The sequence below is a fragment of the Miscanthus floridulus genome, chromosome 1, assembly GCF_019320115.1.
Source record: "Miscanthus floridulus cultivar M001 chromosome 1, ASM1932011v1, whole genome shotgun sequence".
NCBI classification, from domain to species: Eukaryota; Viridiplantae; Streptophyta; class Magnoliopsida; order Poales; family Poaceae; genus Miscanthus; species Miscanthus floridulus.
The window spans coordinates 188,137,883-188,161,640 of NC_089580.1; the positions used below are offsets into that span (position 1 = coordinate 188,137,883).

At 52.8% G+C, this 23,758-nt stretch overlaps 1 protein-coding gene across 1 annotated transcript; it reads left to right on the plus strand.

The window, feature by feature from the left end:
* The first annotated feature begins 20,643 nt into the window (after nt 1-20,643).
* Nucleotides 20,644-22,267, plus strand: LOC136505924 (protein BIG GRAIN 1-like). Its single transcript, XM_066501050.1, has one exon. It carries the CDS (start codon nt 20,979-20,981, stop codon nt 21,972-21,974), a length of 996 nt encoding a protein of 331 aa, XP_066357147.1. The 5' UTR covers nt 20,644-20,978; the 3' UTR covers nt 21,975-22,267.
* Nucleotides 22,268-23,758: the final 1,491 nt, after the last annotated feature.

Sequence of the window (23,758 nt, forward strand, 5' to 3'; positions counted from 1 at the left end):
GGACCGTGGACGAGCCAGCCTCGAGCGACACGGAGAATGAGGCCTCGCGTGAGACGGACATCAGGCTCCTTGCCGAGGCCTCAGGTAAGAGGCCTCGCGTGATACGGAGAACACGCCTCCTGCCGAGGCCTTCCGTGGAGACCCTCGGGCGAGACATAGACGGCGTTCCCTGCCGAGGCCTTCCCTGGGGAGCCTCGCACGAAGCAGAGTTTGCGTCAGGATGCTGAGACCTCCAGCTCGAGACTCGAGACGAGGAGGGGGAGGACCCAGTGGGCTCGGTCGTGGAGGGTGAGGGGCCCACGACTTATCTTCTAGCTTTTATTATTATTTTTAGATGGGACTTAAGCGACCCATTTGATGTTTTGCTTGGGGTATCCCATTCTAAGGTACCCGACACCTGTAACTCGGCAGATGCCTAGGTCATTCCGAAGACTGACCCAGGTGGCCCGCTGGCCTCCCCTCGATGGATATTCTATGGGTTTGGCTTGAGGTTAGAATCGAATGAGAAGATTGAGATGACACTGTCTACTTCAGGGCAGACTGGGCGAGGGTCGCTCAGGGCTCATCTACGTTTTCTCCCCTACCTCTATTTGACATGAGGTGTCCTCAAGCCCTTCGTGGGCCGGCCTTTGAACCCTGGTCGATCGTTGCTCATGTTGAATGAGGCAACTACCGCTACGTGATGCATCACGGAGCGTTGTGATGCATTTAACTGCATATTCGATGTCTCGGATGTATGGAATGAATCAATGTGTGTAAGATGAATGAATGATTTATATATGGAAATAGTGGGGGTCGGTAATGTTACCATGATGACTCGAGTGACGGGGTTTGAGGAGCTCACATAAAAAATGTTCGACCAGGATCTACGCTTGTCATTCATGACAGAGTCAGCATGGCCCACATGGGGTGTCCCTCTACTCCTTACCTATCTCTCATCGTTCGCTTGAGCTGTTCGATCAACTCAAGAAGCCTGATGGTCTTTCCTAGGCGGAGATCCCATAGTTGGGCCTTTCCAAATCCTGCCTGGGAAGGCGAAAGGCCGCCTATGCGCAGTGGCGCCTTGTTTCTTATGCTCAGCGTGTGGTAGTGGTGGGCCATACCTAGGCCACGTCCTGTCTGACCAGGCGCTATTTCGTTGGGTAGGGTGCATCCCATCGGTCAGGGCACGTCCCATCGTATCCCATTCGTATTGAATGGGGGAAGGGAGAGGGCTTTTCACCCCCGTCGTTTTGCCTTTCCCCAATCATTATGTCTTTCCCAAACTACTATGCTTCTTTCTTTAAGTAGGAGAAGGGAGAGGGCTTCCATTCTGTTCCTTCACTTATTCCTTAAGTAGGGGAAGGCCTCTTCTCCTTCTTCCTTCTTGCCAAGAGTGTCTGAGTGTCACGGCGGTTCCTAGGAGAGAAAAGGGGAGAGCGAGGGAGAGGAGAAAAACTCATAGATCCATTCACGAATCTAGAGCGCAATGTCGAGCTAGAGGTCATCCATCGTGAGGGAGTCGGTGCTGGCTGCCTTCACCAAGAAAGGGTTTCTGCCGCCGAAGGAGGTGGCGCACTGGAGGGCTCCTGTGGGGGAGGATTTCCCGCAACCTCAGGGCGGTGAGGTTGTTTCCTTCCTCGCCTTTCATGAGCCTGGGTTAGGATACCCTACGCACTGGTTCCTACGTGGGCTCCTCAATGAGTGGGGCCTGGAGTTGCAGCACCTCAATCTGACTAGGGTGCTGCATATCATCGACTTTGTCATCGTGTGTGAGGCCTTCCTTGGGAAGGAGCCACACGTGGACTTCTTCTGGCGGATGTTCTCTGGGTGAGCTTTATCAAAGGGGAAGCCGCTCACGATTATGCCGGTGGGGTGCTTCGCGCTACAGAAGAAATCGAGCACGTCGGGTTCGTACCCCACGTACACCCCCTGTGATTCCAATCAGGGGTGGCATGGGGAATGCTTCTACATCAGGAACCCGATGGAGCCACCATTCCCGCCTTTTACCGATAGGAGGCTAGAGAGGCAGAAGAGCTGGTCATGGGGCCCTGCCAACCGGTAGAAGAAGAAGGTGGAGATTATTGAGGTGAAGCTCTAGAAGCTCGTGCGGCATGGCCTTGATAGGGTATGGGTGTTCCACACCTTCTTCCACTGTTGGGTTGCTCCGGTGGTGGAGAGGACACGAACAATATGGATGTATGGTGGCCCGATGGACCCTGACCGTGCATCATTAGAGGAGCTGGCGAATGATGAGGTCTGGAGTTGTCTTGATCGGGTGCTGCAACTAAGGCCTAGAGAGACCCTTGATGGAAAGCCCGGAGCTCTCAACGCTGTGAAGCAGTCTAGTCCGGTACGCTCTCCTCTCTTTATTTATGTGTTCTTTCCCCCCCTTTGCTCTCACATATCCTGACTTTGAGTCATCCATTCCATAGGGACTTGGAGTTTACAAATCTCTGCCGCACCTTCCGAAGGGGCTGGAGGGTGTGGCTCGGTAAGCCGCCCTGAAGGAGTCAGCGGTTGAGACAAAGAAGAAGAAAGCTGAGGAGACTCGGCGGAAGCATGAGAAGGAGATGGAGGTAGCTCGGCGTGTGCGGGTCAGGGAAAATAGGAGCGATGTTGAGTCAGAGCTCGAGTTGGAGGACCCCACAGAGGTGGGTGCTGACGTGATCTTCTCCGAGGAGGAGGAAGGCCAGGAGGTCGTTGCAACCTCGATGGAGCGTCATGATCCTGCAGCCGCATTCACTGGCAGTGAGCAGGAGGTGGAGAGGCACGGCGACATTCCCATGCCGAGGAAGCACGCCATGAGCTCAGACATCGTTGGTGAACGGGAGGCGAAGCAAACGCGGTTATCGCGCCCTTCAAAGGCATCACCGGCCTCATCCCTGACTGCTCTGGGCACGACGGGATAGGCCAGGTGGTCGAAAGAGCGAGCTCGCAATCATGCATCATTGGGGCTGGTGCTAGGGCTCGACCCACAATAGGAAGATGCCCCATTAGTTGCTTCGATCAGCGTGCCTCGAGCCAAAGGTTGTGGCGATTCACGGGCTGAGCAGGAGCCAGTTGGGTCGACCCCCCCTCTGGTTGAAGTGAGGCAGCATGGGTCATGGCTCGGGAGCGGTCCTCGCCAGGCAGGCCCATTGATGTCGGATCGGGGCTTTAGAGCCCTACCGCTTCCGTCCCGATATGCCTTCTTTGTTTCTTTTCGATCTTGCTTTTGAGGTTTTTGGAGTGTGACTCACCTGTACTTTTTTGATAGCGGTCGGATGCTGATGGGTCTGAGCATCACCCAACTCCCATGTGGGAGGATTGGAGGCCCACCTTACAGCACGCCGTGCCGAGCGGCGGGGAGAGCAGGGTGGTGGCAGTGGGTCCTTCCCTTCTGGGGGCAGCGCCCCTCAAGTCAGTTGCCAGTACGGCGGCAGCGGCGGTGACGGTGTTGGTGGCGATCCCGGTGGTGATGGCGGAGGTAGCGTCGGAGGTAACCCTTGTGGCCCCTCCTCTACCGGCTATGGTGGAAGAGGAGAGGGAGACCGAGCTCCCTACCTAGCGTGGGCGGAGGGCCTCACGACTCACCCTCCCGGTCAGAGCTAGAGGTGCTGGGGGTAGATGTGGCTGGGCTAGAGCCAGAATGCCTACCGGTGGCCCGTGAAATCATGATGGTGGAGATCCCTTCTGACGGTGAAGCAGATGATGAGGTGGAGCCACCGGTGCCGTCGTAGGAGCTGGTGGTGGTTGGATCATCAGTTGGGCCTTCTAGTGGGCTAGGGGCCACCAACCTAGTGTGGACCTACCCTGAGGAACCGAGGAAGGTTCGGTTCATCCTTTGGGATGAGTCGGAGGATCAGCTTTGGGATGTGCTTGGAGGAAGAGGATTCACCATGGAGTCCAATCTCGCCCAACTATCGGTGAATGTTGAGGAGGCCTAGGAGTGGGTTAAGTCCATCCAGCGGGCGGTCATGGTAAACCTGCCCCATGTTGTAGAGGTGAGTTTTCTACATTTGTCCTTGACCCCTTCGTCTTTCGTCGGCTGTCTCAGCATGCTTGCTTCTCGTTTTTGCAGGGTCTAGAAGAGATGTCGAGCCGTAAGCCCCATTTCCTTCGGATGGAGCATGCCTAGGTCATCGAGCTCAAGCACGAGCTAGAGTCCACCTGCCGTGAGTGCCAAGATAGGGCGGCGAAGGTGACCAGGGCGCGGGTGGTGGAGTTGCTTGGGGTAGAGCGAGTGACTACCACCGAGGGGGGCTTGAGGTGGCGAAGGTTCACCAGGCACAGATCGAGGTGATGTTGTAGAAGTCCCTTGCGGACAATGAGGTGGCGCTCCAAAGTTTCCTAGAGACCCTGGAGACAGGGCGGAAGGCCCTGGAGTCAGAGTGGAAAGCCTGATCGGAGGTCGACCAGGAAGTGCTCGTGCTTCAGGGTCGTGTGATGGGGACAGAGGAGGCGAACGCCTGTCTGTGCAAGCAGGTGACTTGGCAGGAGGAGGGACTCTCTCTTCTCAAGAACACATGCCTCGGTACGTACCTTTTCTACTTTTCAACGTGTTGGTTTCTTTCTTTAGATTGCTTCTGAGCTTGTCGCCCTTCTTCTAGAGCTAGGTAGAAAGGTGGAGTCGTTGGAGCGGGACCTAGAGACTGCCAAGGCAATGATTGGCCAGAATACGGAGGTGATGGCCAAGTCCCATGAAGAGCGACGTGCTCTCAAGGGGAAACTTGGCCAGATACGTAATGTTGCCCAGCTTGTCGTCTCGGAGGTCTTTGGGTCGGCGCCAAGTACCAGCGCACCCGCCATCCGACTGGCGGAGGTTCCAGATGTGGTTCAGGCCCTCATCATCAATGGGCTATTCTACGGGGTGTCGGGGGTGTTGAGTTCAGTGGTGATGTACCACCTAGACCTAGACTTCGCCCCCGTCTGCAGCGGATATGTCGATGGCTAGAGTACGGAGGACATCCACTCACCGGTGGAGAGCTTGCTGCCACATGCAAAGTTGGTGGCCGAGTAAGTCAGCACGCAGTGGGTGATGGATGCTCGCCATGCGAACATAGCTGAAGGCACATGTCATGAGGATGTCGCCCAGCCTGTGGATGGCATGGAGCCTAGGTCAGAAGTAGACATCGCCCCACCTCCAACAAAGCCGAACGTTGCCCAGTCGAAGGACGAGCAGCCCGTACCCTCACCGGTCGACCGGGTAGCCGATGCCGCCGAGGAGCCGCAGTAGAAGTTTTTAGAGTAGAAATACTTTAGCAGATGTAAAAGATAATGTCGTGGGGGAGCCCCCTATGTAAAGTGTTTTTGTGTATTTATGAATACAATAACTTTGTTTTTGTGATGGAACTACTTCGTTCGGGGAAGCTTGTCTCGTCTGTTCCTTATTTTTACTTTAGCATAACTTTGTTTTTTATTCTTTTCTTTTTTGTACCTACCCGTTCGCACCGTATGCTGCAACCTTCAGAGCTCGGGCATGGCCCACGAGGCACGGCTGCTCATAACCGTAGGTAGAGGCAGGGTGCGATCGGTCGGAATATTTAAAGCAAAGTTACGTAAGGTAATTAAAGAGACAGACTACCCTTTCGTTTAGGAAAAATGTATTTATCATATGATAGTAAAAAGAGAGGTGGCATCGCACCCCTGTGGAGCCCCCGAGCGACCCAGGCCGAAAGTGTTCGGGCCGGGGTGCTTTTATAGGAGCAAATGCTAAGTGAAAAGACGGTAAGATCGAATTTTTAAGGGAAGAAACGACGTAACTGTTCGATGTTCCAAGTGTTGGTGAGAACATCGCTGTTGTCATCCTTCAGTCGGTAGGCGCCTGGTCGGATCACCTCGGTCACCGTATAGGGATCTTTAGTTGTCCGGATCCTTGCCCGCCACGTCCCCTTTCTTGGCTACTGCCTCCTTGCCTTTTTCTTAATTCAGCCCTCTGGCCTGTCGCAGAAAGCGCTTGAGGAGCTCGTAGTCCTTGTAGAGGTGTTTGACGGGGTAGGTGTGGTTGGTGCACGGGCTCTCCATGAGCTCGTTGAAGTGGTCTAGAAGGCCCTGCTAGGGCTGCCTGCCCGTGTGATCAGCTACGGCGACCAATGCGGAGTTGGTCGTTGGACCACCTCCTCGCCGGAGGTATGGTTTGTGGCGATGTCGAGCAGGTCACGGGTGGTACAGGGCTTTAGGTAGCCAAGCTTGTGGATTAGGGGCTCGTAGATTGTTCCGGAGAGGAATGCACTGATGATGTCTGCGTCGACGATATCAGGGAGGGAGTTGCATCTTTTGGAGAACCTATGGATATAATCCTATAGGTGCTCGCTGGGCTCCTACTGGCAGCTCTTGAGATACCAGGAGTTCTTAGGGTGGACATACATCCCCTAGAAGTTCACAATGAAGACCCTCTTGAGGTCCGTCCAGTCACGGATGCTGTCGTACGGGAGGAATTCAAGCCATGCTCGAATATGTTCCCCCACGTAGATAGGGAGGTACTGAATGATGAAGTGGTCATCATCCACTCCACCAGCTCGGCAGACGAGCCAGAAATCTTCAAGCCATATACTGGGGTTCATCTCCCCGGTATACTTGGTGATGTTGGTAGGGGGTCAGAATCGCTGTGGGAATGGTGCTCTCTGGATGCGTCGGCCAAAGGCCCGTGGTCCTAGGCCATCCAGGCTGGGACTCCCATCGTCCGACCAGCGACCACACGGGGTGCGTTTCACCGCTCCCCGCGATGGTCTAGCCGAGGTCTATGTCGCCTATCCTCATGGCCGCCTGATGGACGTCATCACTATGTCGGGCCCAACACCGGTTGTTGATTATGCTATGAGCATCTTGGTTTGGCCCGAGCCGCTCACACAAAGGCGGTCGTGCGGAGCGGGCGCTACGTCAGGCTGAGGCGCAGCTGTGGCCTCCTGTGCCACGCACGGTGGATGTAGCGGTGAGCGGATGGAGCGATTCATCTGGTGTGTCCCCACTCCCCTAGTGGGGAGAGAGACCGTGAGTCGGTGTCGTGATGCGGAGCTCTCCGCCTGTTGAACGATGGTGGTTTCCACCAGTGCCCGGAGGTTCCATTGGATCGCCCATTCCTAGGGGTCATTCGTCTCGGGAAGGCCGCGCAGAAGCATTGCTGTGGTAGCGATGTTCTGGCTAGCCCGAGCAAACTGTGGGGGATCGTTCCTCCCGTCCACGATGTGGCACTAGACCTGGCGGGCGTGACCCTAGGCGTCGCTTACCGGGTTACACACACGAGGCGTAGTGTGGTGCACCGTGCGCCTCGGCATAGGTGACGGCTGGTTCTACCGCCATTGTAATAGCTTCTCGCCGTGCATTTGTGCGAGCGCGAGGGCCCCTGTATGAGGGTCCAAAGGGGTGTGAGTCTGCAAGGACTCCGTAACCACCAGTGGCTGTCCTAGAGCATCCGCCATAGCGCACTCTCGGTACAGACGGTGGCTAGGTGCCACATCGCCGATGCTGGAGCCATCACTCTTGACCTCGTCATCTACGAGTTTGTAGAAATAGGTGGGAGAGTAGCTCGCCATTCCCATGAATTCGGATGTGAGAGGAGGTGGCGTCAGCATCTTTTAGAGCCCCCGAGCATACGTGTCCGCAGGGGACGTGAGGCCGTAGGGGGACCGATCAAATGGCGGTTGCGGTAGGGACAACAGGGTCCCTCTGGAGAATCGGTAGAAGATAATAAATAGCGAGTAAATAACAACATGTATATTACTCACAGCGAGGTTTGAGCAGAGCGTTTGCTCGGAATAAAGCGTAGATGCCTCGTCGTTGAAGTCATCGTGTGTCCTGGAGTCGATGGAGGGCATCCCTCCGATGGGCGCCAGAACAAGTGCCTCCTCGTGGATGTGTAGTACACTGATCCGGTTGGCGACGGAGTCCAGGCTTCCAAAGAGAAAGGCCTAGGATGGCTCAAAGACAGGTGGAACCCACGTCCCAATATGTGGGAGTGCAGAAAACTCCAACGAGCCAAAGCGAATCGTATCGTTTGAGCCCGCCAAGGCAAAGGTGGTGGAAAAGTGGGTCATCCGATGACTAAAAGTGTGAACGTACAGCGTCTTCCCCACGGATGGCGCCAACTGTCGGTGTAGAAAATGACCAACACGTAAATACTTGTAGTTTTGTTGTACGTTGTGATCAGATGTGGCCTAGCACTCAGTGACATAGGGTTTATACTAGTTTATGCAATATGCCCTACGTCCAGTTTGAGTCAGTCAATGACTTTATTCCTGAGTCCAGGTGCTCAAAATTTGTTGTGGCGTTACAAACGGAAGGAAGAAAGATGGAGAGTATAAGAGGTCCAGTCGAACTCTGGTCTAAAGGGCCAAGAGTAACAGGAGCTCCGCTATGTGCTAAGTGTTTAAGCATGTGCTCGAGGTTTGAACCTAGTGGTTCTGTTGTTGTGTGTGAGTGAACTCTGGGGTCTATCTGTTGGGATATAGTGCATCCCCTTTTATAGATGAAGGGAACGGCCTTACAAGCGAGAGAGAGAGTACGCATGCTACTAAGTCTTATTGCCTACGTCATCGAGTACAAGATGATGGTAGGCGCCCATAACACTGTTTGTTGTCAGACGCCTATGGGAGATTTTACCGTTTTCAATATGTATGGTAGATAGGGATGAAAACGGTACGGATATTTTTCGACCGTATTCGAAACCGAATCCGTTTAGAGGGGTTGAGATCTATCCATATCTGAGTCCGGATATCCAACATTCGATACCGTATCCGTATTCGAATACTCAAATCACATATTTATGATGTTGATATCCAATCGTATCCTATCCGATATAGTTGACACTATCCGTATTCGAATCCGAATTCGGACAGAAATATGAAAACAAATGTAATATCGGTGATATCCGTCCGTTTCCGATCCATTTTCATCACTAATGGTAGATGACGGCGTCCACAACACTGTTGATGTCCAGAGGCATGTGGGGGGGAGCCTTACTGCGTTTGTCTGGTATGGGAGTTGATGGCGTCCACAACACTGTAGGGCCAATGTCGGCGCCCACAACACTGCTTGGGTTCTGTCATGCCTAGAAGGTTGTAGGGCACCCTTCTGACATGTCATGTCAGTTACTGTCCTGTAGGTGTGCAGGGTATGGTCCTCGGTATCACGGTCAACTTGAGTGCCCTGCCTTACTTGCTCCGTCCGTTTCCTGGTTCTCACTGAGCGGGCGTCCTCGGTCGGTTGGTTCCAGTCGGCTCTGACTATGCTAGTCGGAGAAGAGCTGTAAACAGGGGTTCGGTGCATCCCCGGTCGGAGACGCGAGTCGGATTTAGAGGCGGTGCGTTGTTCCTCCTTGGTGAGGCCTTCCGGTCGGAGAGGCGGGCCGGAGTCGGAAGCGAGGCCTTCCGGTCGAAGAGGCGAGCCAGAGTCGAAAGCGGGCGCTGTTTCTCCTTGGCCAGGCCTTCTGGTCAGAAGCTGGTTCGCCCTTCTGACCTATTATTAGGTTTTTGGGCCGGCCCAGGAGTCGCGCGTCGTTCGCAACGTCGTCTGCTGGGTCGAGCCTTTGCTAGAAAGCCGATCCATGAGGGACCTCGGGTTTATGAACCCGACATCTAGTATTAAAAGTTTTCTCTATTAAAAGTTACTTCTAATTTTAGTATTATTTTAAAAGTTTTAATAGTAGTCTTATAGAAGTAACTTTTCTCTATTATTAATACTGTAATACTGTAATACTATTACTTTTAATAGTAGTATTATAGTATTAGAAATTTTAATAATAATATTATAATATTAAAAGTTTTAATAATAATGTTATAGTATTGATAATAGAGAAAAGTTACTTATATAATACTGCTATTAAAACTTTTAAAATAATACTAAAATTAGAAGTAACTTTTAATACTATAGGTAATAATAATGCCTCAGTAGTCGGCGCGTCCGACAGCCATCCAAGTTTAGAGATCTACGGTAATCATCATAAAAGTTTAGGGACCTGGATGACACCATCTGCCAAGTTTAGGAACTCACGAATATCACTTTAGAAGTTCAGGGATCTGAATGACACTGTCGGCCAAGTTCAGGGACCGACGATGAATTTTACTCGTGATTCAGTTTTCTCGTAACACAATGTTTTATGGTTATTAATAGTAGTTATTACTGAAGACAGCATCTGTCAGCGATGTCGAGTAATGCAACCTTGTGTAGTTTCAGAAAACCGGATAAGAGGTGTTTGGTTCTGCATGCCTTCCTAAAATTTCTATTATATCAAATGTTTAAACACATGCATGAAGTATTAAATATAGACTAATTACGAAACGAATTACATAACTTACGACTAATTTACGAGACGAATCTTTTAAGCCTAATTAGTCCATGATTCGACAACGTGGTGCTACAGTAAACATATGCTAATGACAGATTAATTATGCTTAAAAAATCATCTCGTAAATTAGTCTCTATCTATGTAATTGGTTTTGTAATTAATCTATATTTAATATATTTTATTAATATCTAAATATTTAATGTGACATAAATTTTAGGAGCGACTAAACAGTCAAACACACCGTAGGCTCTGAAGACAGACAGGAATGATGCCCAAAGGTGGTGGTGATCTGTGACCGCCTGTACCGCCTGCAATAAAATGCCTAGGACAAGCCGTGCGAGTTTTTACATTTTGTTGCAAGATTTTACAGAGAGCTCACATGCATGCAATGCAACCCGTTAACCACGGAGTCATGCATGTGGGTGGCACGCTCGTAACCATATATTCTCCATTCACGTTGCCTGTTTACCAAAAGCTTGTATACGGTCACATTTTACAGCTAACTAAAACTGTCCTGTCCTGTACTGTCTTGTCTGGTCGATAATCTATCGTGTTTGTGCCAGGAACCTTTTGATGATCCAATAGATTAATGTGATCAGAACGGCTTTTTATGCCGTGGCTTCTACTACTACTGGAGTACGCAGTTTCATTCGACCGGATTGGCGCGCCAGCAGAGCAGGGGCTTCGTGTGTGAATGACGAAGCTTTGTGGATCGAAACCTTTGCAGACAAAAAGCACGCGAGCATGTAGGTGAAAATTATTCCACGGGATGCAGTGCTGGTCCATCATGTTCATGTGACGCACCAAACTGATTGATCTCTCAGCAAATAGGAGTACAACCTTTCGTGAAAGTCTGCACCAAACCAAGATACGAGTAAGAACTCCTGATTTGGAAATTCGATGCTAACTTGGTTTGGCTACTGATATAAATTCAGGCAGAATATTACCTGCCCTGTGGTTTCTCTTGGGACAATCGTGACGCGGCTGAATTTTCAAATGACTGCACACGCGCAGCTAGACCAACTACATATATCTAGGCCTGGTTTAGATTGCAAGTTTTTTCACTCTCTTTCCATCATATCAAATCTTTAGACACATGTATAGAGTATTAAATGTAGATAAAAAATAATTAATTACACAATTTAATTGTAAATTACGAGACGAATCTTTTGAGTCTAGTTAGGCTATGATTGACAATAATTATCAAATACAAACGGAAGTGCTACAGTGCCAAATAATGATTCCTAACCCCATCTAAACAAGGCACTACTGAATGTATTCCTATATCCGAGCAGTAATCTATCGAATCATAGGAAAAAGTTGAACAGATGTATCTTGTAGCACTAGCACTGCACCATCGATCCATCCTAATGAGCAAGAAAAACTGGAGCCGATTTGAGCGTCCACTAGGCCAGCAATAATCCAGTCGCAATCAGGTCGAGGGATCCAGAGCAATCCGGCTGCGCACGCACTGAAACAACTTGGAGGGATCGATCATGAGTCGTCGTTGCCGTCAACTACTAGCACCTGCACGGCTGCTCTGCACTATTGAGATAGCTAGCTAGCCATCCTGTCTGCGTGGACGTGGGGGTGAAAACACCATGCGTGTGGAAGGAAGGAATCTCTGATCGTATCAGGAGACAAGACCTGGGTCGATATTCAGGCCGGCGATCTCGTCACAGCAGCATAATGCGCCCTTTTGGTGGGAGAAGGGAGAAACGGTCGATCGATCCATCCTCGCGACCTTTCCGCAGCAATATAATGGGCATCTTTTTCCGCGGTTTCATGGACTGTCCGTGTTCGTTCACGCCAGTTTTCTGATGATCTGAAACGGCATGGAATGGATCGGAACCAGTGCTGTGTGGAATTTGATCTCTGCGACACCTGCGATGGACAGGATGCGAATGGAAGGCTGAGTTCGGTCGATGTCAGTGGTAAGTTCGCATGGAAATCGATCCAAATAGGCCAAGTTCTCAGCTCTTTGGAAGAGAACAACTGAGCCGGCTCTGAAGCGCACGTAATTAGATAGTGCTACGGCAAGAAATCAACGGTCCATGTCGCCTTCGTCAGTCATACAGTAGGAGAAAGTAGAGAGAGTGGACAGTGATCGATGGCATAGCTAGGAGTCCTACTCAAAACGGTGCAGCTCTCGCAAGTCGAATGACCCTGATAATGCTCCATTAACCAGCTGAGATGCGGCTGGTATTAAAGCCAGCTGCTACAACTGTTTTATTGTGAGAAAAAAATATTATAAATTCTAACCGATAAGTTTAAGCAAACAAACCCCTAGCAGGATGGTAAGCACAACCACCCTGCTATACGGTAGTGACCTAAGCCTAATCATAGCAGAAAAATATGGCCGATCGAGCAGAACAGAGAAGCCAATTTTTATTACTTTTTAGCCATTTTTTTAAAGTTTTTCACAAATAGACTCCTGAAGGAAAGATTTCAGAATATGGATCCTTAGCTCGGCGCCATCGATACTGGCGCCGAGCTCCTAGGCTCGACGCTAATGTGGCACTAATTTGGCAGGCATCTCGGCGCCGTCGACTCTGGCGCCGAGCTTAGCGCCGTCGACTCTGGCGGCGAGCTTGGTGCAAAAGCTAGGGGGTTCGTCCGGTGAGGTGAGGTGAGGCGGTCATGTGATGTGAATGTGACCTCTATTTACGGCCGGTACACAAAGGACTTTGGCTCGTTGCCCGATCGTGGAGCCGCTGTTTAACTTGACTTGACTGCCGGTTTAAAAAGATTTTGGTTCTGCAGCCGTCGTACCAGAGCTCTGGCAGCTCAACACGAACCTCTGCATCTCGTGGAAAGCGAGGTGAAGAAATAATGCAACAAAAATTTTCTGCCAAGAGCATTGTGTTCCTTGTGACTTGATTGATGCAGACAGCAAAATGGTTTTCTGGTTCTACGATACAATGCCGTCTCATTCTCAATGTGCGAAAGTTGGCATGCTTTTTACTACTGCTAGTCACGCACTGGCTACCGTGCAGGCAAATATGAAAGAAATAATTACCAAAGCAATCATAACGTGCTATGAAATTTATAGGCTATATTTTGACGCTGCAAAAGGGACAAGACCAGCCATATAGAGTTCTCAAATCATAGGCTACCATGTTAGGGCTTGTCCACGAAGGACTCTCTTTATCCGGAAAAGCTCGTAACTATTGAAGTATCGGTTTCTAAGGAGGAGTTAGGCAAGAGGTAAAAAGAGGAGTGTACCCCTACACATCAAGTTTTTAACACAAAGTGTTGTGTAAGTTGTGAATCTTATGATTACTCATTGGAATTTGCTGATCAACAGGAGCAAATTCAAGATATACGATACTTCCTCCTTTCTTTTTTATATGTCATATTATCTTTGTCCTAAGTTAAACACTACTATCTTTGATCATCAATTTAAAAAAAAATAAAATCGTTATAGTTCCACCGCATACGAATTATTATATATTATGAAAATATTTCTCATAGTGAATCTAAAAGCATAGATGTTATGTCATGAGTCTATATTTATTTGCTAGTAGATCTTATTTGCGTAGTTTAGAATAAAAAAACTGCTAGCAAATAAGATACATCGTTGAAAGATTGTGTACAAGCACTGTTATCGAGCCTTAGAGGCCAAGAGATATGACCCTAGCGTGAGCCTCTACTATTTCACCCTACACTCCCCGTGAATAGGAATAATATCGTCATTTTTATTAAATTTAGCGAATCTTGTAATGGATATTTGATTCTCTAAATTATTTTAAATGAAAAGGTTTAAACAGCAAAGTTTCGAGAACTATAGCTTTGTTTCAGGGTCCATATTCATTTTAGATTGTTTGAAAAAAATAAAATAATTTTCAAAATATGAAACACTAAATAACTTCAAATGACAAATTTGTCATCCGTCTTGATTTTTAAAAATGATTTTTTTTCATGTTGCGCCTGTTTTCTTACAAATTTCTGGCTATATGCCGCCTGATATCCCTATTTCTTCCTCCGGTGCATACGGTGTACGTGAAGATGCCCCATCACCCTGGCTTTTCCTTGCACAGCGGATTTGATAGAAAACCGTGCAGGCACAGTAACAGTGGTACAGATTAAGCTAACTAGACAATGCCCGTGTTGAGCTGCCTGAGCTCTGATACGACGGCTGCAGTACCAAAACCTTTTTGAACCGGCAGTCAAGTCAAGTCAAACAACAGCTCCACGATTGGGCAGTGAGCCAAAGTCCTTTATGTACCGGTCGTAAACAGAGGTCACATTCACATCACATGACCGCCTCACCTCACCGGACGAACCTTAGCTTTTGCACAGAGCTCGGCGCCAGAGTCGCCGGTGCCGAGATGCCTGCCAAATTAGCACACGTTCGCGTCGAGTTCAGGAGCTCGGCGCCAGGGACGTTGGCGCCGAGACGTGTTAGCTTGGCGCCAGCATCGATGGTGTCGAGCTAAGGGTTCATATTCTGAAATCTTTCCTCCAAAATCTATTTATGAGAAACTTTCAAAAAAAAAAGCTAAAAAGAAAAAAATTGGGACATAAGCAACCCAGAACGAGGCAACCACCCTCCTAGTCCTAGTCTTCTCCGTGGACATGGACCACCCTAGAGCTAGAGGCCTAAAGCTCGCCTAGGTTCTCCAAAGAGCGGCAAAACAAAAGAGAGGCCTGGCCTGGGGGATCAATCTGGCGACAAGGACACTTTACGTAATTATGTCTCCAAAGCCACCATCTTTCCCCTAACACCCCCCATGCGTGCGCGCGCGCGGTGCGCCCCTTCCAAATCCCACTCCTTTTCCAACCTCTTTACCACTAGTCCTAGTTGTTAATCCCGGAAGCCAGCGGTGCACGGCACACGGGCATCCGCTTTCGGTCGCGGCCAAGGCGTGCGTGTGCGTGCGTCACAAGACAGGCCAGGCCAGGCGCGAAAGAGAACAAATTATTCCAGACAGCCACGATCTGCCCGCGAGGGTTCGCATTCGCCCCCCGTGCAACGGAAGCTGCCAGGCAGAGGGCGTCGTGACTCGCCCGATCCACACTGATCCACACACGCACACAGCAGCCAGCAGGGCGGCAGCAGTAGCAGCGATAGATCTCGGGCTCGATCAGCTGCGCCTCTGATGCGGCTGCCGCGGCGCTGGCCGACCGCGCGGAAAGCCAAAGCCTGCCGCGGGCTCCCTCGCGCGCGCGCTTTGCCGCGCACCGCGACGGCTGGCCGAGATGTGGGGGGCGAGAGCGATCCCTTCGGCCTGCGACAACGCCGCGACGCGCCAGGCACAACGTGACGTCCCAGCAGCCGCTGCCGGTGGCCGCCTCCGCTTTTTCGCTTTGCCTCGGCACACTCGGCAGGATGGCCTGGCCGCCTGGCCCTGGCCAGGCCAACCGATCGCCGCACACGAGGGGGGTCCCAGGACCGCGCAAGCCAGAACTAGCAGCCGAGTGGCTCGCCAACACGCGAGTTGTCCGACACGACGCTGTAGCTTCCTGTTATGTTGAGGGTACGCGGGAACTGTAGCACTCATTGAGCTGCTGGTAGCAGGCGTTTCGTTGCTTGCTCGTAGATCCATAGTAGTATACTACTAGGTTTGCTAGCGTTATGAACAACTACTAGGAGTAATAATCAGTACCAAATGTTCAAGTATTCTTCAGAGCGCAGATATGAACTCAGGTCGTGTCTTCTTTTGTCTTTGGTCTGAGCTACTGCGCGTCTGTTTGGTTCGCGTCTTAGGTGGTGTTTGTTGCCTCTCCAAAATTTTAGTCGATGTTTCATCGAATGTTTGACACATATATGGAATATTAAATATAGACTAATTATGAAATTAATTACATAGTTTACGACTAATTTGCGAGACGAATCTTTTAAACCTAATTAGTCCATGATTTAACAATGTGGTGCTACAGTAAACATGTGCTAATGTTGAATTAATTAGGCTTAAAAAATCATCTTGTGAAGTACCAACGGATTATGTAATTTATTTTTTTATTAGTATCAAACATCCCATACAATATCCTCCCAGCATATAGTCACTGAATCTAAACACCATCTTAGACCAGACCTGGCTAGCCAACTAATCCAGGGCAACACAAGCCTGGCTCTCCCAATACAAGAGCTCCCCACCATCATCATGTTTGGTTACCTGGATAGCTCGAATACAGTCACCTTATCCCCATTCAGGTAAGGTTACCTCGTTGAGGCATTCCATCGAACATGTCACGGTCACCTCCGCCGTCGCCATGGCCACTGCAGCGTCGTCCTCCCCCTCCTCGCCGACAACCAGTCAACCAGCCGATGATGGACCCGGTGCCGCGCCAGGTTACGGTTGTACGTGTGCGTGTTCCGCACGTCCGCGCCGAACTGGTCCAGGTCACCCGCCGTTGGCCACCCGGTCTCTGCCAGCACCAGCCCGACGCCGCCGTGGCTCGCGCGGCACATGGCGGCCACCACCACGTCGAGTATCTGGTCCAGGAGGTCGGTGTACGACAGCCCCGTCTCGGGGTCGCGGTACACGTACCCGGCCGGCGGCTCGAGCAGCGGCACCACGGTCCCCGCGGGCTCGCGGAGGGGAATTCGGGGCCCACATCCCCGCGATTCCGGCCACGCTCTCCGCCTCCGCGCCGTTCCCCACCATCACCCTCGACCTCACCCAGGCGCCCGGCGGCGTTGCCGGGAGTGGCGGCGGCCTGCTGCCTCACGGGATCCACCCCGTCGCGCGGCAACAGCTGTCGGAGATGGAGACGGTGACCGCAGCCATCGTGGCCAGATGCGGTGGGAGAAGTGCCGGAGGAGGAGCAGCGCCCGAGGAGGAGCTGACGCGCCGGCGAAGTAGCTGCGGTGGGACGAGCGTCGGAGGAGGAGCGGGCGGTGAGGAGACTTCGACAGAGGCTTAGCCAAGCCTGGCCCCAGGAAAACGGATCGCCGATCCGTTCTTTCCGAGCCAGGCCAGCGTGTGTACGGACTACGGAGGCCATCTTTGGCCTGGCTAAAGCCTAAGAACAGGAACGAAACACCCCCTAAGTTAGCTTCAACAGACCAGGCCAAGAGTTGGCTACCCAACCAAACAGACTGTATGCATGGAGTAGGAGTACGTAGCTGCAAATTACAGTACAGTACACAGTGCAGGCCCGATAAATGGACGAAGAAAACAAATGAGCGAGGCCTGATCGTCTCCTTTGTTTGTCCACGTAAAAACAAAAAGAGCGGCGTGGCGGTGTGAAAAGCCGTGCCTTGTTGCGCATGCAAAGACGGAGCAAGAGAACAGGACTACAGAACAGAGGCGCCAGCCGCCATGCATGCGCACACACAGCAACCGCCAGGCAGGGTTACTGTTTCACTGGCCACTGAAACCCTGAGGTAGCCCGGACAGATCAAACCAGGCAACCAGACATGTCAACGACTCATGATCCAACACGCACCCACGCGCGCGCGCACGACCTGACTGATCGAACCGATCGCACCCACCAACACGTCCAATCACCCGATGCGCTTCACAGGCAGGCAGGCAGCACCTCCATCACTCCGAAAGCGCTGCGGCGCTGCCTGGTGTAGTGGTGTTCGGCGACTAGTACCGCCCGCCATATGGTATGGCATAGGAGTAGGAGGCATACGTGTGGCGACGCAGACCACTCGTGGCGTGTCCAGGGGAAGAGCAAAGGCGAGAGGCAACCTACTCGACCTCCATTGTCTCCCAGATCAGGAAGCGATAATCGATGGCTGGCCTGGCGCCCGGGCGCCCATCACTCGTGTCGTCCCGGCCGGGATCGATCGGAGAACCCGAACGAACAGGATCGTTTTCGGGCTCCCCCCGGTTGTCGCGTCAACCAACAGCAGCTGGGTGCTGGATCATCATCACGGCACCGGCCCCCGCCCGCCCGCTCTTGGACTTGCATTGCATTGCATTGAACGGATGGGATGGGCGGCCCCCGGCCCCTACGCCGGTGCGCGACGCGGTGGCGGCAGGTTGGTATGTTTGTCAGGGCCCTGCAGCTGGGGCCCGCCGCCCGGGTGAGGGGACGGCGACGGCGAGATTGTCCGCGGTCGACAGCGACGCCGGGCCGCGCGGCGGAGGCAGGCGCGTCGTCTAGTCTATTCGCGTCCCTGTCGCGGCCGGCCGGGCTACTAGCTCGTGATCATGGATCATGCGCGGCGGGCGCGCGCGACTGTTGGGAACGGGAACCGGTCGGTGTGGTGTGTGCACGCACACGGACGGATCTAGCAGTGCAGATTTTGTTTGTTTGGTTGGTTATTGGTCCATGCGATGGCCATGTACTATGGGGAGAGTTTGATGAGCTTCGTTCAGCGTGTCTCGGAAAACTGCCATGAATTCCGGTTACGGACATGGGCGTGCGTCTGCGCGATAACGAGATTCGATCGGTGCATGCTTAAAAATCTTCTTCACACACAGAAGAGGTTGCTTTCTAGGGCTGGCCGGTCATGGGCTTCGGAGTAGAGTACTATACATGCCTGGGTCTTACAATATTCGGCCTATTCGCTGGTTGGTTTCTGGACTGGTTTAGACTAGCTGATGCTGGTTTATTACGAGAGAAAAATATTGTTGGCTGACTAAAACCAACGAGCGAACATGATTGATCGATGACGAGGCGGTGTAGTGCATCCGGCCTCGTGCTCCCAACCTCGTTGCCGTCACGCTCACCCCCTCGTGGGCATGTCTCAGGCCGGCCGGGGCGCCGGGCGCCATCGAGCGCCAGTGACGACCCATCGACGGAGCTGCTGCGTGCAGTGCAGTGCAGTGAATCATCATGCACCGAAACAAAAACAAGCCTCAGGCTAAAGCCACAGAAATAGAAACAAAGGGCACTCTATACACGAAAGCAACGTAGGCGGGAGGGAGGGATGGGGAAAAAACATGGCGGGCCGGAAGACATTCCCCTGCCGCCATCAAGATCGATCGATCCCTTTCCGTCGACGGAGAGACAGGGGAGCCTGGGAGGCCGTCGATCACCAGCAGGCCACGGCCAGGAACCGGGAACCGGACGTGATGGTCCCGCTGTTGCAATCGCAACGATTGCAATTGCAACAATTGCAAAGCAGTAATAACACGAGCCAAGGACAGTGACGCCGCTGCCGCTGCCGCTGCCCTGTGCGCCGGGGCCCCCGTGTCCTGCGACACATGCGGCCGCTAATCCCGTCAATAAAGCCGGATTTGTTAAGAGGAACGGAGAACCTCTTGCTCGTGCTCATCCACTCGTGGATCGTTGGCTCGTTGCAGTGGCGCGAGGACGGTGATGCACCGATGCTCTGCATCCGTCGTGGTTATCCATGCTCGACTGCTCGTGACCTCTTGATCCAATACGGAGTATATAGGAGTATTCATTCATTGCATGTTCGCGCCGCCTTTTTGTTTATGGGCCGTCTGCCGCCGCCCTGTTCGTTCGCAACACGACATGCGTGGTTCGTCGGGGTGGCGGTCGACGTAATAAACAGTAAAACTTCGATCGATGGTGTAGGTAATCACGTGATCCTTGTTGCTCGATCAGGCAGTCCTGATGGTAAGAGTAACACGCATTACTCTTTTACAGCGACGGATTTGCGGATTTGGTCATGTGATTCATTCATCCACCTAGCTAGATAACAACAGGAGGAGAAACCGATCGATCGCGAAAACAACGTTTCGTCCGGATACAACGATATTGCTTCCCCCATTTCGGCGTGCTTATCGTGTAGCGCCCTGGCCCTGCTACAGCTACAGCTACCTCCAAGTCTGCTTAATTAGTGCTTATCTTTTCCTCTTCCGGCGGTACGCGCGCGCGCATCGGCATCGCGTTTCTGTACGTGCGTGGCACGTGCATACTAGCTGATCGGTGTACACGACCCGTCTGAGCAAGAGGGGAAGGGAAGCCTCGGTGCTCTCGCGTTATAATCCGGCGCCGGCCGGACCATGCAAACTTAACACCTCTGTTCACGCACGCTCGTGAACTGCAGACTGTTGAGAGGTCTCGTCTAGTGTGGCTCGCTGGTCTGCATGTCCAGCCGGGCGGGCACATGCATGGCACGTACGTACGCGCGCGCGGCTCACCGGAGTTAAACCTCGGACGTAGTAAAAACCAGAGCAGCACGTTGGTGGTGCACTGCAGCATCTATCCACGACGACAGGACGGTGGATCAAAATAAAAACCTGGGACGTGACGTGGTGTCTAAACGGGCACGATTGAATTTATCCCACAGTGGTACACAGCACAGCCACCCAGTAACTTCCCGATGAAATGCTTGCACGTGAGCCGCTGCTGCCTGCGACTGCGAGAGCAGCAAAGGAGACAGGGGTACAGCGCGCGGTGCATCCTGTGGGGGTAACGCCACCGGGGGGTGGTGACGGTGAATGGGGGCGCGTGGGCCCCCGTCAAGCCATCACCCCCACCCGCACGCCCAAACCGAATTAGCCGGGCGCCACCCCACCCCCGTTTCGTTTCCACCTCCCCGTCGCCACGTCGGCGCTACCCTCCGGCCTCCGCCCCGCCCGCCGCTATGGCGCTATATCTTCACGCCGATCGCTTCGCCCCCTCACCCTTCCTCCCCAGCTTTCCACGACCCTTTCGCCAAACAGCGCGCACGCTCGGCTCGCTGGCTACCGCCAAGCGAGCTCTTCTTCTCCAGTTCTCCCCTGTTCCATGCACCACCGGTTGCTCCTAGGTTCCTAGCTAGCTAGACAGGGCTTGCATTGAGACTGAACGCTCTCCGCTTGCAGTCTGTGTCCGTCTGTGTGTTGCATCAGGACGCGAGGTTGGTTTGTCTGCTGGGATGGAGAGGTGGGGGGACAAGGACAAGGGGGCGGCTCTGGCGCCGGGGAGGGCGAGGCGGTACGCCGACCAGCCGTCCTTCTCGTCCACGCTGCTTGACGCCATATACAAGTCCATGGACGAGCCCGGCGACGGGGCAACACCCGCCGCCGCCGCGGCAGCGACCAAGAAGCAGAACCCGGACCTGCACTACAGCTACCACTACAAGGCGTCGCTGCCGGGGAGCTACCGCGGCAGCAGGGCGGCGGCGGCAACGGCCCCGGGGCCGCACGCCGCCACCACGTCGAGCTCCTCCGAGTGCTCCAGCTACGGCGGGTTCTCGTCGTCGGAGGCGGAGTCGTCGCAGCACCGGCGCCTGCGGCCCATACGCACGAGCGTCGCCACCACCGCCGCTGCGGCGGCCACTGCGCCCGCGCCTGCGCTCGCGCCGGAGCAGAAGAAGAAGGCCGGCGCCAACATCCGCGCCAAGCTGAGGGACCTCCGCAAGCCGGCGTCCCCGGGCGCGCGGCTCGCGGGGTTCCTCAACGCCATCTTCAACGGCAGGCGCGCGCCGCAGACGCCGCCGTCGGCGTCGTGTGGCGCGGCGGCGGAGTCCGCGTGCTCCACGGCGTCGTCCTACTCGCGCTCCTGCCTCAGCAAGACGCCGTCCACGCGGGGCCAGCCGAAGCGGACCGTGCGGTTCCTGGACAGCGACGACGGCGAGGCGGCGGCCGCGGTCCCCGCCCGGAGGGTGCAGGTCGGGGTGGCGGAGCTGGAGCAGATGCTGCTCCACCGGATGGAGATGGACAGCGACGAGGACGACGAGGACGAGGAGAGCAGCGACGCCAGCTCCGACCTCTTCGACCTCGAGAATTTCGCGGCCGTTGCCCCGGACGCCGGCGCCGGGGCCGCCGCGTACAGGGACGAGCTGCCAGTGTACGAGACGACGAGGGTGGTGCTGGGCCACCGCGCCATTGGCCACGGGTACGCGCACGGGAGGAGTACCAGGGTGGTGTGATCTTGCTGCCGGGATTCATCATTCATTCCGGTTCCGGGGGGCCAGGGGTAACTGTAAAATGGTAAATGGTGGAGTAACTGTAAAATACAAGTGAGCGGTTGTTTGTGAGGGAAATGGGATTATTGGGGCAACAAGTGTTTGCTACTCGTACTCGAGATTTTTTTTTTTGAAACAAACTACTCGTACTCGAGATCTCTGGGAGGATTTCTTGGATCCTTTTTTTTCTCTCCCTGTCTTTATTTACCCCATCCTTCTCCATGTCGTTGTGTGTGGTTAGTTCTAATTTTAGTGGAGTAACTCAACGATTTGCCATGCTCTTTTGTCCTCTTTCTTTCCATCTGTTTTCCATCACGGATGCCAGCCAGGCGATGGTATGGCACTGTCATTTCGCATCACTCGTAGCAAATTTGTGCGGGAAGGAACAGAACGAACCCGCAATGAATTTACTCCGCGCCACTGCCACGTGTTGTCAGCTGCTGTTGAAGAAAAGCACTCATGGCGTATGAGATCACTTTCTTTGGTTCAGCCTTGGAAAAGCGAATTCCAATCGAAAGCAATCGATTCGGATACTTGATGAAAAAAAAGGATCGAGCCCGCTCGGGGTGTGTAGTTACTCAGAATCCAAACTTGCTATATGCAAAAAGAAGATTCCTCGTTACATCAAATTTACGATATATGTATGGAGTACTAAATATTGACGAAATCAAAAACTAATTACATAGTTTGGTTGTACTCTACGAGATGAATGTTTTGAGCCTAATTAGTCAACGATTGGACAATTGTTACCGGATACAAACAAAATACAACAGTGCACTACGTGAGTTTCGGCGGCGCCAAGATTGGGCAACTAAACGAGGGCTCGGTTGGAGGATATCTGACGACGTTTCTATCTCATCGATGGCCAGCGCACTCGAGCGCCGAATCGTACTAGGTAATCACTATATTAGGCACTTAAAACCGCGGACCGCAGCAGCCTCTGCAAATTTTCTGAGCTTGGGCGTGCGGCCACCGGCCAACCGAGCACGACGTGTGCAAAGAGATGAAAAAGGTGAGATCCGTGGATTGCTAGTGGTGCTATGATCGGCGAGGGATTTGACAGCGGGTGCACACGCGCGCTGCCTGCTGCCGATGCGATGCGATGCGATGCGATGCTAGTGCTAGTGCTCTGCAATGTGAATCGCCAAACCAATCATTACTCGAATCATTTCCAGTTCCAGGGGTTCAGACACAGTGCGGTTTTTTCTTCTTTCCGTTCTCACTCGTGCTCATCTCTACAGTTCAGTTGTTGGTCACGTTGCATTATTGACCACCGATGAGTCGGGCGACGGAGCAATGCAGATATGCACGCATGTCTTGCCATGTTCGTGTGGCACGCCTCGTTTTCGCGGTGCGAAACCTGGAAACAAGCCCTCTATCCTGGTTAACCCGTACGGCCATAACAGCCAAAATGCTAATCCTGGGGCTCCATGTCATGTCCGTGCCTGATGCCTTGATCCCAAAGTAAACGCTGTCGACGCGTGCTGTGTTCTTACTACCTCCCTTGTGCGTGTATGCTAGCTAGCTAGCGGACGTGCCTCCGTTAGCGATAGGTCTACGGATAGAAAAAATGGGGGAAATATACTGAATGTCCTAATGAATGCCACTTGTATCGTGTCAGTGGACAGGTTTCAGTAACATATTTTGGCTGGGGCTGCGCTGGGAAGAAGAAGATGCATGTGTTTTTTTCGTTGCTCACAGCTATTTAATACCTTCTTGTGCTCCACCTCTACCTTGTCGCGCCATCG

Bases quoted from the DNA above. Each gene is read 5' to 3' on its own strand.
- LOC136505924 (XM_066501050.1), top strand. From the start codon at position 20,979: ATGGAGAGGTGGGGGGACAAGGACAAGGGGGCGGCTCTGGCGCCGGGG.